The 13,421-nt window shown below is 36.4% G+C and overlaps 3 protein-coding genes across 3 annotated transcripts; all 3 read left to right on the top strand.

Moving 5' to 3' along the window:
* Positions 1–555: 555 nt before the first annotated feature.
* Positions 556–2,039, top strand: LOC121215619 (TMV resistance protein N-like). The gene has a single exon (XM_041090575.1). It carries the CDS (start codon positions 602–604, stop codon positions 1,127–1,129), a length of 528 nt encoding a protein of 175 aa, XP_040946509.1. The 5' UTR covers positions 556–601; the 3' UTR covers positions 1,130–2,039.
* A 190-nt stretch (positions 2,040–2,229) lies between these two features.
* Positions 2,230–3,603, top strand: LOC107932359 (disease resistance protein RPV1-like). Its single transcript, XM_041090574.1, has 2 exons — positions 2,230–2,528; positions 2,615–3,603. The coding sequence occupies exons 1-2, from the start codon at positions 2,310–2,312 to the stop codon at positions 3,461–3,463; spliced, it is 1,068 nt and encodes a 355-aa protein (XP_040946508.1). The 5' UTR covers positions 2,230–2,309; the 3' UTR covers positions 3,464–3,603.
* Positions 3,604–8,198: 4,595 nt separating this feature from the next.
* On the top strand, positions 8,199–10,683 carry LOC107932344 (uncharacterized). Its single transcript, XM_016864313.2, has 4 exons — positions 8,199–8,508; positions 8,592–9,039; positions 9,663–9,793; positions 9,878–10,683. The coding sequence occupies exons 1-4, from the start codon at positions 8,395–8,397 to the stop codon at positions 10,049–10,051; spliced, it is 867 nt and encodes a 288-aa protein (XP_016719802.2). The 5' UTR covers positions 8,199–8,394; the 3' UTR covers positions 10,052–10,683.
* Positions 10,684–13,421: the final 2,738 nt, after the last annotated feature.

The following is a 13,421-nucleotide window of genomic DNA, read 5'->3' as shown; positions in this document are numbered from 1 at the left end:
TAAAAAAATAAATTTATCATTTCTATTAAAAATTTCATCCATTTTTGTTGTTAAAAACTAACGTGAATGACGAAATAACCAGATAGTTGCATGTGTCGTGTCACATGTATCTCATGTTGATTCTATGGACCAATTTAATAACAATGGATAATTTTTTTTAACAAAAGAACTAATTTACTTTCTAATCTAATATACAAAGAGTACTAATTTACTATTTTTTAAGTAGAGGAAACAAAATATAATATGACTTAAAATACAACAACCTTCATAGTATTTTTACTAATATTAGCCTGAAGATGATGTCTATATTACGTGTTGTGTTAGCTATAACCATCAAGTTAATCGATACATTGTATTTGTCAAGCAAAATCAATAATATAGACTACGTAACCCAAGTTGGTAGATTTGGAAAAAAACAACATGGCCGACATGAATTTCTTCGGGCAGTTGTATGAACTGGGGGAAGGATTGACCCACCATGGATTGGGAACTGCCACTTGACTGCTAATAATATCTGCTTTGCCGTTCATATATATATATATATATGCTGGAACCTTGTTATTACATAAAAAATTACAGGACGACTTCATTTTCTTCTTCAATGACAATGTCAGAAATCTCGCGATGTACTTATCATGTATTCTTGAGTTTTAGAGGTGAAGATACGCGCAGAAGTTTCACGGATCATCTTTACACAGCTTTGGTGCACTTGGGAATTCAAACATTTAGAGATGATGAGGAAATCGAGAGAGGGAATAACATAAAAGATGAAATTGAAAAAGCAATACTACACCACTCCAAAATTTCTATCGTTGTTTTCTCAAAGAATTATGCTGCATCCACATGGTGTCTTAACGAACTTGTAATGATATTGGAGCACAAGAAATCCTCTAAACACATTGTGTTGCCAGTTTTCTATTATGTGGATCCGAGTCAAGTCAAGAACCAGACGGGAAGTTATGCAGAAGCATTTACCCAACATGAACAAAACTTTGAGTCCGAAACCAACATGGTACAAAGATGGAGGAATGCTTTAAAAGAAGTTGCGGATATAGGAGGCATGGTTCTACAAGACAGGTACGTTACACATGATCAAGTTCCATATGGTTACTTCAATCCTTTTCATTAAGACTTGATAGAGTAGAAAGAAAATTAATAGAAAATATTGTTAGGTAGCGTTCGGAAATTAAAATGATTACTTCAATCCATTTTAAAGGGTCAATTATAACTCAGATTTTAAATTATTTCTCAAACATTAACATGTTTTAATTGAGTCATTAAAATATTAATATTGTATCAATAAGGTCTTTTTATCAAACAAGTCATCAGCTTAAGCATTAAATGTTAGCTTGAATCTGATGTGGAATGTTTTTTAAAACACATAGATCAAATTTTAAATACGTTGGCACCTAGCACATGAACAACTTGAATTTGACGAGTTGAAAACAAAAAGAAATAGCCTCTTGAATTTAATGACACTATTGGTGGTTTTCTAAGATGTCATTGTTGATAATGCAAAAGAATATTTTGAATTGCGGAAAATCCTCTAACTGTTTCAGAAAATATTTTTAGAATATTTTCAGTTAGGAAAATCCTTTGCTATTTTTGGAAATTAAAACTGTTATTTTACCATTTTGCCCATCAAAAAATAGTATAAATAGGAGGCCATTCTTCCACCTAACACAACAAGAGAAAAACAACTTCTCGATGTTCTCTAAATTCTAGTGTTCTGCAAAATTACACGAGTGGAAAATTCTGTCTAAGAGATTAGGTTTTAAGCGGGACTGTTTGTGACCCCTTTAATCTTTCTTGGGAATTGAACTTTTTTTCTGGGAAGAGTAATGTCAATCGTGTTCCACATTCTTTATTTGGGTGTATTGTGTTGGGGTATTGTGTTGGGGGGTAATGTCCACTACACGATTACACCGATCAGGGTGAATTTGCCTCTAATGCAGTGGTTCTTCCACGACACAGTGATTCTTATTTTAGTTACATTCAGTTTGGTCTCCTGTAACAATTCTATTTTGTAGTAGTATATTTATAACAATTATATCCAAGTTATATATTCAAAATATTACAATGAATAAAAAATAAATATATAAATTCATATAAATAACATGAATTTATTAAACTTTCACAAAGAGATTTCTTGTTATTTTTAAAAAAAGTTTTTCTCGGGCTCCAAAACAATTAAGTGCCTCGCACTTGACTTAAAAGGATTGCAAAAAAACAAGGCTAAAAGGACAACTACAACTCTACATTTTCCAAAGCATTCCAAAAGTCAGTTTCTCTTGTTAAATGATGTTGATATGGAAACTCAAGCATTTGCGAAGATGAAGAGACTTAAACTGCTTCAACTGGATAATGTAAAATTTAAAGGAGACTTCAAAGACTTTCCCAAAAGATTAAGATGGTTACGTTGGCATGGGTTTTGCATGCAATCTTTTCCGGTGGCTTTTGATATCAATGAACTAGTTGTTCTCGACATGCGCAACAGTAAACTTAAACAAGTTTGGAAGGATAGACAGGTATGATTTATACTACTTTTCCTTCTTCTTTGTGTCTGTGTGAAACAATAATACATTTATAACAGAAGGGTTTTCTTTTTTTGTAGTGTCTCCCAAATTTAAAGATCCTTAATCTCAACCATTCACATAGCCTTCTTAAAACCCCAACCTTTTCAGGACTCCCTAGCCTTGAGAAGTTGATGCTCAAAGATTGCATAAATTTGGTGGAAGTTGATCAATCCATTGGTGAGCTAAAGATGCTTACTTTCTTGAACCTTAAAGATTGCACTAGTCTTAGGCATCTTCCAAGGACAATTGGTTCATTAATATCACTTGAAGAGCTTATCTTATCTGGTTGTTCAAGACTTGATGATGTTCCGAGGGAGTTGCATAATATGGAATCATTGAAGGTGCTTAATTTAGATGAAACTGCCATATATCAATCAAGATTGGGGTTGCATTGGCTCTTACTAAAAAGAAACAAAGGATTGGGTTTCTCTTGGGCATCTCTACCGGGCTCTTTGGTAAACTTAAGCCTTGAAAGTTGCAAATTATCTAATGATGTCATGCCCAATGATCTTTGTAACTTGGCTTCCTTGAAATCCTTAAATTTAAGTAGAAACCCAATTCATTACCTACCCGAGAGCTTAAAAAACCTTACAAAACTTGATGAACTTCTATTGACTTCTTGCACTGAACTCCAAATGATTCCAAAGCTTCCGGTCTTGCACAATGTCTTTGCGTGCATCCTTATTTCTGGAGGCAATTCTTCATTTCAAGGATATAGGGCAATTCTTCCATGCTTCTTTTCTTCCACACGGTCTGTTAATATCTTTGGATGTGAAAAATTGACTGAGGTTGAAGATGTATTCAAGTTGGAACCAATTGAAAACTTTGAAGCAGAAGAGATTTGTTGGTGCAAGAGGCAGCAACAAGCTGTTTTCTTTCTTGCTTGAGTAGTAAGCCTCGAGCCTTGATGAAGAAGCAAACTCGGAAGCAGAAAACAGAAAGATGAAACTAGCAAGTGAAAAACAGAAAAGAGAGAAGAAGATTGAATGAAAATGAGCTGATTTCATTCATTAACTCATGAACAAGGCATTAAGCCATTACATATATCAGTCAATAAGTAAAACAAACAAGTAATCACCTAATAACATACCTAACACCACTAAAATGCCTAGTAACTTGGTAAACTTGATTGAAAAACAAAAAAACTTCTACCTAAACTTGTCATTCAGCACCTAATTACATCAAAATGCAGCTACCAACTAAGTTTGATCCTAACTAAATACAAAGCATTCACTTAAAGAAACTAAATGGATAGCTTCAGCTTGCTGCACCAATTTTGCTGTTGAAGCACGTTCCTTGCATGGCCACCTTTGCTGCTACATGGGAGCTGACTTCAACACTCCTCCTCAGCTTCTATGCAGCAGACTCCTAGCTCCCTCTTCAGGCTTAGAAATCTTGATACACCAAGAGGCTTTGTGAAGATATCAGCAATCTGATTTTCAGAACTGCAATGGATTAGCTCGATCTCTCGAGCTTGTTCCATTTCTCTTATCACATGGAGTTTGATGTTGAAATGTTTTGTCCTGCCATGTAAGACAGGATTTTTAGCAATAGCAACTGCTGACTTGTTGTCACAATGTATCACAGTTGCTTCATTCTGCTGTAGATTCAAGTCGCTCAAAATTTTTCTCAGCCACATAGCTTGATTAACAGCATTGGCAGCTGCTACATACTCTGCTTCAGCTGTCGATTGAGCCACCATTGTTTGTTTTCTTGAGCTCCAACAAATCATAGCTGAGCCAAGTGTAAAAGCATAGCCAGAAGTGCTCTTCATGTCATCCTTTGAACCAGCCCAATCGCTATCAGTGTAGCCAATCAGTTTCAACTCTTCAGCCTTTCTAAACTGTATTCCATGGTTTAAGGTACCTTTGATGTATCTTAGCACCCTTTTCCCAGCCTTGTAATGTTGTTGGCTACAGCAGTGCATGAACCTTGATAGCATGCTCACAGCAAACAGAATGTCAGGTCTTGTTGCTGTCAAATACAATAAACACCCAACAAGGCTTCTGTAATCTGTTTCACAGACAGATTCATGTTCCTCCTGGCTCGATAGCTTTATGCCAATAGTCATTGGTGTGCTCACTGGTTTACAATTCTCCATTGAGAATTTAGCCAGCACTTTCAAGGCAAATGTCTTTTGTTTCAAGAAGATTCCTCCTTCTATTTGATTGACTTCCATTCCTAGGAAATATGTCATCAATCCCAGGTCTGACATCTCAAACATTTCCTTCATTCTTGCTTTGAAATCAGCCATCATAAACTTGTCTCCTCCAGTCACTAGAAGATCATCAACATATAGTGACACAATAAGCTGTGTTTCAGCTCCATTCCTTTTAACATAGAGTGTTGGCTCACTAGCACTCCTTTCAAATCCCAAGCTGACCAAATATGAGTCAATTCGAGCATACCAGGCTCGAGGGGCCTGTTTTAGGCCATACAAGGCCTTTCTTAGCCTATACACCAAATGTTCCTTACCAGGTACTATAAAACCTGGGGGTTGCTCGATGTATATCTCCTCTTCTAGAAATCCATTGAGGAATGCAGACTTGACATCCATTTGGTGGATTGTCCACTGGTTCTGAGCAGCAACTGCAATCAGCAATCTGATTGTATCGAGTCTGGCTACTGGAGCAAATGTTTCCATGTAGTCCAGACCATACCTTTGACTGAAGCCCTTTACAACTAGCCTGGCCTTTAGCTTGTTTAAACTTCCATCTGCATTGTGCTTCACTCGATAGACCCATTTTACACCGATAGTCTTTCTGTTGGCAGGCTTTTCAACCAACTCCCATGTCTGATTCTTTACAATCATGTTGATTTCATCAACCATAGCTTGTTTCCAACCTTCATCTGCCTCAGCCTCTTCAAAACTGCTAGGTTCTGCTATTGCAACCTGTGCCCTTTCATAAATATCTTCTAGGGGCCTTGTGCCTCTCACAGGCACATCATCAACATCCATTTCAGGTCCTAGTTGCTCAAGTTCAGCTTGATTAGGCACTAGGTCTTCTGAAATTGCTTCTGGCTCATTTTTCTCCCAATTCCAGCAGGCTTTTTCATCAAAGATGACATCTCTGCTCACCTGGACTTTGTTTGTCAAGGGATCCAGAACCCTGTAGCCCTTTTTGACTGAGCTGTAGCCTACTAGAACACCTGGTTGAGCCCTTTTAGAGAGCTTGTCTCTCTTTGCTGCTGGTATTTGAGCATAACACAAGCAACCAAACACCTTCAGATGTGCCAAGGAAGGCTTGAAACTGAACAAAGCCTCGAAAGGTGTCTCGGATGCAAGAGCTTTGGTAGGAAGCCTGTTCTGAAGATAAACAGCAGTGTTTACTGCCTCAGCCCACATGGTCTTGGGCAGTTTCTTTTCAAACAGGAGACATCTGGCCATATCCATTAGACTTCTGTTCTTTCTTTCAGCTACCCCATTCTGCTGAGGTGTGTAGACATTTGTAAGCTGATGTTTGATACCAGCATCATTGTAAATGGCTTGAAACTGAGCTGAAGTGTACTCAGTGCCATTGTCTGTCCTTATCGATTTCAGCTTGCAACCTGTTTCTGTTTCTACAGCATTTTTAAACTTCACAAACACTTGAGCTACCTCAGACTTGTGTTTTAAAAAGAAAATCCAGCAAAACCTTGTAAGATCATCAATGAAGAGGATGAAATACCTGTTTTTGCTGAGTGATTCAGTCCTCATCGGGCCACATACATCAGAGTGCACCAGCTGCAGTCTTTCAGTAGCTCTCCAAGCTGAATTTGTAGGAAATGGCAGTCTTGCCTGTTTCCCCATTTGGCAAACTTCACACACATCATCGTGCTCCACTGAGCTGATGAAGTTCTCTGCCAAACCCTCTTTGGCCAATCGAGCCATTGATCTGAAGTTGGCATGTCCAAGCCTTTGATGCCAAAGCTTGGAGTCTTCAACAGAGGCTGTGTATGCTGAGTTTGAGTCATTTGCCCAGTGAACCTCAAAGCATTTATCAGTCATTGTGACTGTCATAAGGCTTGATCCACTTGGATCAGTAATGTGGCATTGTTTATCCTTGAACACAATAGAATAACCTTTCTCGAGCAGTTGAGCTATGCTGAGAAGGTTTCTGTCAATCTGTGGTACCAACAGCACATTTGGAATGATCTTGTTGCCTGTGGGAGTACATATCAGCACTTCTCCTCTTCCTTCAGCCCTTATAAACTGACCATTTCCAACCTTGACCTTGGTTTTATAACTTCTGTCCAAGGTTTTAAACAAGGAGGCATCTGGTGACATGTGGTTAGTGCAACCACTGTCCAGCAACCAGCCTTTTGAGCATTTCTTCTCAGCAGCTACACAGGAAACAGCAAAGACCTGTTCTTCTTGGTCACTACTGTCCTCAGCCACTCGAGCTTCAACCTTTGACTGCTGAAATTGATTCTGCCTTGGCTTACTTCTGTTTTTACAGACCCTTTCAACATGGCCCTTCTTCTTGCAGTGTTGGCATACTGCATCTGGCCTAAACCAGCATCTGTCTTCTGGATGGCCAGGCTTCTTGCAATATCTGCAGGGCTGGTCATTGCTCCTTGCAGCATCAGGCTTAGGCCTGTTTTTCCAAGGCTTTTTGCCTCTTTGAGCATTAGTGCTCGAGGTTTCTCTGGCCTTGGCTTGAAATGCACCTTCTTGGTGATCTTCAGCTCTGCTAGCTCTCCTTTGTTCCTGAGCATAGAAGGTGTTGATTAACTCAGTCAAAGAGATGCTAGCAAGGTCTCTTGAGTCCTCTAGGGAGGATATCTTGGCCTCATATCTCTCAGGCAAAGTGGAGAGGACTTTCTCCACAATTCTTACCTCATCAAAGTGCTCACCTAGGAGCCTTATGCTGTTAACCACTGCCATAATTCTATCTGAGTACTGCTTCACTGTTTCTTCTTCCTTCATCTTCAAATTCTCGAAATCCCTTCTCAAGTTTAACAGCTGCTGTTGCCTTGTTCTCTCAGTGCCTTGAAACTCCCCCTTAAGCTTATCCCAGGCCTATTTTGGAGTCTCACAGGCCATGATTCTGGTGAAGATGACATCTGACACACAGTTCTGGATACAGGACATGGCTTTGTGCCTTTTGGTCCTCTCATCAGCATGTTGCCTAATCTGAGCTACTGTGGGATTAGCCCTCAGTGGTGCTGGCTCAGTATCTGTGTTGACAACTTCCCACAGATCGAAGGCCTGTAGGTAAGTCTTCATCTTGACCAGCCATATGTGAAAGCCTTCTCCATTGAAGACTGGTGGGGCTGCTGGTGAAAAACCTGAAGAAGCCATCAAGTTCCTTGTTTTGAAGCAACAGGTCCACTAAGACAAGAGCTCTCGATACCAATTGTTGGTGCAAGAGGCAGCAACAAGCTGTTTTCTTTCTTGCTTGAGTAGTAAGCCTCGAGCCTTGATGAAGAAGCAAACTCGGAAGCAGAAAACAGAAAGATGAAACTAGTAAGTGAAAAACAGAAAAGAGAGAAGAAGATTGAATGAAAATGAGCTGATTTCATTCATTAACTCATGAACAAGGCATTAAGCCATTACATATATCAGTCAATAAGTAAAACAAACAAGTAATCACCTAATAACATACCTAACACCACTAAAATGCCTAGTAACTTGGTAAACTTGATTGAAAAACAAAAAAACTTCTACCTAAACTTGTCATTCAGCACCTAATTACATCAAAATGCAGCTACCAACTAAGTTTGATCCTAACTAAATACAAAGCATTCACTTAAAGAAACTAAATGGATAGCTTCAGCTTGCTGCACCAATTTTGCTGTTGAAGCACGTTCCTTGCATGGCCACCTTTGCTGCTACATGGGAGCTGACTTCAACAAGATTAGAAGATTATTCAACGTGGATTCCATTAACAGAAATCGACTGCAACTTTATAGCTACCTAACAGACAGCATAATGCTAGCTACCCCACAGGTCCAATAGTTCACCAACTTAAAATTTAAATCTATTTTTTCTCTTATACTACTTAATCATCTAACTTGTTCTTTTTGGATCAGGTCTTGCAAGAATGTGGTATAACAAGCACATTTGTTGTAGGAAGTGAAGTTCCGATTGGGTTTAAGCATGGAACTAACGAGCATCGAATCTCTTTTTTTTTGCCAACACCATCTCATCCAGATGAAAAGATCCATCGGTTCAGCTTATGCATTGTTTTCTCTTTAGCTAGTGATCAAATGTTGGAGCTCCTACCAAGTGTCCACATTTTCAATGAGACCAAAATGATCAAGCAGAGATATCGCTCAAGTTTCATTGGAATTCCTGAGACTAACGATAACACAATGTTGTGGTTGATTCATTGGCCAGTAACGGACTGTCAGTTTGAAGGTGGTGACCTTGTGAGTTGCATGGTAGTGCCTATTCATCTCAGCATAAGAAAATTTGGCGTTACTTATGAATCAGAACACAACATTAGAAATGAATATGGCTTTTCGCAGTTATCTACAGGTATGAGTAGACTTCAAACAATTATATTTTAGTAAATACATCCTATTATATTTATTTTATATGTGACTAACAAATGTTCAAGAAATGATGAATGTTTCTCTAAAAGACTTTCTAATACAATAAAAATATTATCAAGAAATGTGACAATTTAATAGATTATGAGAGAAATTTAGCTTAATAATAAAGTGATAATTATAAAGTTATGCTGCAATTGGGGTCTAATGAAAATAAGTTAATTGTTTGATAAATGATTAATCCAATAGTACTAATAGAAGTGGAAACTAAAATAATGGATAAAATTATAAAAGTGGTGTTTTGATTAACATATTTAATAGATTTAAAGTTTATATTTTATATAAAAATGAAAAATAAAGATATAATTGATTATTTCTTACAAGTCTTATAATACATTTTAGTGATAATAACATTACTACTTTGATATCTTTTATTTCATACAATATTGAGTATAAGAGATAGGTCACGATTTGAATTCGTGTCAAATGGGTGTCTGATAAAAGCTTTAATCATCACTCCATTCAAGTCAATACTATTACGTTCTAATAAGCATATTATGTTGATGATCACTAAAATTGATAAATAACACATTATTGTACATATTTTAGGAGATGAAGTTTCCACAAGAAATATCAAGAAGGACCGAACTAAATATTTGCTCAGTTTGGAATCTTATGGAAATGTTAAAGTGCAACTTTGCAGTTATATAGAAGAATCAAAAGTGATTGCTTCCCCACAGGTTCCCTTTACAAGTTCCAAGTTTTTAAAATTATTTATATACTATATACTTTTTAATAACTCATTCTCTAATCCAATGCTACAGGTATTATATGATTACAGTATAATTACAACATTTGATCCATTGCCATTTGATTACAGTGGTCATTACTATGGCCACCAAGCTGGCAAGACTGAGGTTTCAATATCAGTGCCAGGGATTCATACCGTACCGAAAACCGATATACTGCCGAAACCGTATACCCGCAATACACAATAAGTAATGTAAAATTCACGACCGCGATACCCGCAGTGACCGCAATAGCGTCCGTTATGTCCGCGACCGCGACAAACGCGACGCGACCGAAAACGCGACCGCGACCGCAATTTAAATCCCTGATCAGTGCCCCCAAACTCTAGTCGAAAGATAAGTTGCTTCTTAAATTCGATTATCATTTTTTCTGCCAAGAATGATAAAACATATGAATTTTTTCCATGCCTTGAAATTGTGAACGAGACCAAAGGTACAAAGTGGACCTACTCCAAACATTTCGTAGGAATCCCTGAAACTAAGAATACCTTATACTGGTGCACTTGTTGGAACTTTAGGGGTGATGAATTAGAAGCTGGTGATCATATTAGTCTTCGGGTTCTTTCAGATTTATCTGTGCTAGAATTTGGTATTGACCTTGTATATGATTATGAGCTAGAGGACAACCCAAAATTTTTCAGTCAGTTGCCATGGATGAGTAAATGTTTTAAGTATCTTCTCGGGCTTTTTGTTTATATTTTGTTGAAATCCCAAAAAAACTTGTATAGGTTGCAAAGTTTAGTCAAATGTTGATTATTGTATATGATTATCAATTGCATAGTCACTTTATATATTTAATAGACAAAAAGTTTCTAGCTGTATCTTATCAGAGTTGTTGCTATATAATTAAAGATACTCAATTCGTGTGAAGAAAAAAAATTGAACACGATTAGTATTGGAAAAACAGTGTTACAGATGTTACGAGAGAAATAATTATTTGTGAAGATCAATAAATGTGAATTTTAATTTCAAGAAATAAGTTTTCTAAACATTTTATTAACAGCAGAAGATATTTGAGTTATTTCGAATGAACTCCTGATAAATGTGAATTAGGGAATCTCTGAGAAATGATATAGAAGTGTGTAGTTCTCTAGGATTTATTGTATACTACAGATGATTTGTTCAAGCTTGTCGATAATAGCTCTACCATGACGAAGTTGCTACAGAAAATGTTAGTTATGTGCGATTGAATAATGCCAACAGAGATTCAAACAGTTGAAAGCTATGATAACAGAAGTTCCAAAATTGAATTTGGAATAGTATTGAAGAACATTGTTCTTGGTAATTCAATTAACTTGTGCTTTTAATCAGATGCCGTGGAGTTATTGTTAACTATTACTGGGCTAAATCCTTAGAGAAAATGGTGATTTCAGTTTATGTTTCTAATCTTCCTTCTTGTTTTCATTGGAAGGGACCATGGAAAATCTCTGAGTTCCATGGCAAAGTGTTGGACGCGTTTATTCCTAACAAGAGGCATCGAAAAGGTCTACGTTTTGTTTTAGTAAGATTTGCAAGCATTGTGGATGATAAGAGGGCAATTAGTAAACTTAATGGATTCTGTATATATGGAAGTAAAGTAAATGTGAACTTAGCTCGCTTTAAGGGAAAGTGGTGTACTGGAAGAAAGTTGGAAACGGTAAGCTAGGAGGTGATGATCGTAGAGATGAATTAGGAGGAGAAAACGAGAAAAAACATTCTTGGGGGAACACCAATGGGTGAAGAGATCAGATAGTCAATGAGGATTCTAGAGAAGCTAGGGATGTAACGTATCAATTAGAGGGAAACGAATCAATATAGATTTAGTTATTTTTTTAATAATTTTATTATACAAATATTTAGAAAATAGAAATCATAGTCAAACTGAAATTAGAATTCCTTTTCCAACAAGGAAAAGGATTGAGTCACCACCGACTCTAATAAGATTATATAAATCTAACAAGTCTCCTCGCTGTAAATTCATATCATTAGTGATTTCAATTCATTTATTTGTTTGGATTACAAGAAATCATGTCATACTATTAAAGAAGATATCATAATCGCCCAGAAAGGTATTACAGTCCGAAATTTATATCGTCCCAAACTGAATGATAACAGTAATTCGTGGGAACCATTACCTGCATGGGAGAAAAAATTCTGCATAAAAGTGGGTGCAATGCCATGGAAAAGATTTGTTGAATCAAAGAATAATTTGTTCAAAACAGATAAAATATTCGAATGGGATGATTCAGCTGGTTTAAAAGCTTTCCAGGAAGCCAAACAGAGATTCTGGGAATATTATCATCGTTTTCCTTGTACAAATAAGTTGCCAAGTAATGCATCAGATATGTTTATCGATGATATTGATTAGAACTCCAAAATCGACCCAAAACTTTTTCTGGAAATAAAGTCGATTTCCGATGATGAAGAGGAAGAAGAAGAAGTTAAAAGGATTGATTCATTTTCGATTCCATTCGAGGAAATTAAAGCCACTGGATGGGAGTACGATGAGCCTACATCACGCTTACCTACCATATTTGGATCATAGAACAAACAAATACAACGAAATTGTCTTAAACACTCTCTTTTTTTCATTATTATTATTTGAATAAGATTATGTCCGGTAGTCATTTAATTCAATATATACTAATTTTTACAATTTTGAATTTCGAAAGTCATGACTAATTATAATGTCTAATTCAATTAATATATATTGATTATTAATATTGAATATCTAATCCAATCTAATATTTATTTGACATGTTTTAAATGACATTAAAATGCCGGTTTATTACCATTTTACCTATATTCATTATTAATAATATAACAAAATTTAATATTTATTTAATCACGTCAAATTTCATCATTCATATATGTGAATTGTGTTTCATTGATTGTATTAAAATTTTAAAACCAAATATTTTTGTTAATTATCATCAGAAAGTAAACATAAAAATAATAGTTTAAGATTTAAGTTTGCAAGTTAAAAGGCGATTATTTTTTTAAACAATTAACAATAAGAAAACAACAGCTTAAAAATCACAATTAAAGTCAAAATGGAATTCCTTTTCCAACAAGGAAAAGGAAATTGAATTACCGCCTATATAATCTTATATAAACCTGTACAAGCCCATTTGCCCGGGCCTAACAAACAAAACAAAAATAATTAAACCCAACTAGCCTAACCCAATACCCCAAGCCCAATATCCAGCCCAAACCCCAAAATTGACCCAAGAGGATTAGTCAAACTAGGGTTTCAGAACTGAAACCCTAGCCTAGCACCGCAGCCACCAACATCATTACCTGCCCCTTCCGCGCCGCACCTACCACCACCTGCTCCCATCACCACTGGCATCTGCAAAGGAGAAAGAAGCAAGGAAAATATATCAAAAACAGTAACAAAAATAGGCTATAAAAGCCGAACTTGTAACATGAAAAGGGACTTTTTCTTTAAAAAAAGAAAAAGCTATTTATGTAACACAAAAACGGATTAAACAAAGATCTTAAGTTGATTCCTTATTTTTCTTTTCGTATCTTTCCCTTTAGATCTGTTTTTTTTTTACTTTTATACATATAATATACA

The sequence above is a fragment of the Gossypium hirsutum genome, chromosome D03 (genome assembly GCF_007990345.1).
Source record: "Gossypium hirsutum isolate 1008001.06 chromosome D03, Gossypium_hirsutum_v2.1, whole genome shotgun sequence".
Lineage (NCBI taxonomy): Eukaryota > Viridiplantae > Streptophyta > Magnoliopsida > Malvales > Malvaceae > Gossypium > Gossypium hirsutum.
Note: the sequence above shows the minus strand (reverse complement) of the source record. Positions and strands in the feature narration are given on the sequence as shown.

What these genes read in the sequence shown, in the direction of transcription:
- LOC107932344 (XM_016864313.2), top strand. Translation starts at nt 8,395, where the DNA reads ATGGGAGCTGACTTCAACAAGATTAGAAGATTATTCAACGTGGATTCC. An exon ending in TAATGCTAGCTACCCCACAG is followed by an intron (nt 8,509 to 8,591) that starts GTCCAATAGTTC and finishes TTTTTGGATCAG; the next exon opens with GTCTTGCAAGAATGTGGTAT. An exon ending in AAGTGATTGCTTCCCCACAG is followed by an intron (nt 9,794 to 9,877) that starts GTTCCCTTTACA and finishes CCAATGCTACAG; the next exon opens with GTATTATATGATTACAGTAT.
- LOC121215619 (XM_041090575.1), top strand. Translation starts at nt 602, where the DNA reads ATGACAATGTCAGAAATCTCGCGATGTACTTATCATGTATTCTTGAGT.
- LOC107932359 (XM_041090574.1), top strand. Translation starts at nt 2,310, where the DNA reads ATGGAAACTCAAGCATTTGCGAAGATGAAGAGACTTAAACTGCTTCAA. An exon ending in AAGTTTGGAAGGATAGACAG is followed by an intron (nt 2,529 to 2,614) that starts GTATGATTTATA and finishes CTTTTTTTGTAG; the next exon opens with TGTCTCCCAAATTTAAAGAT.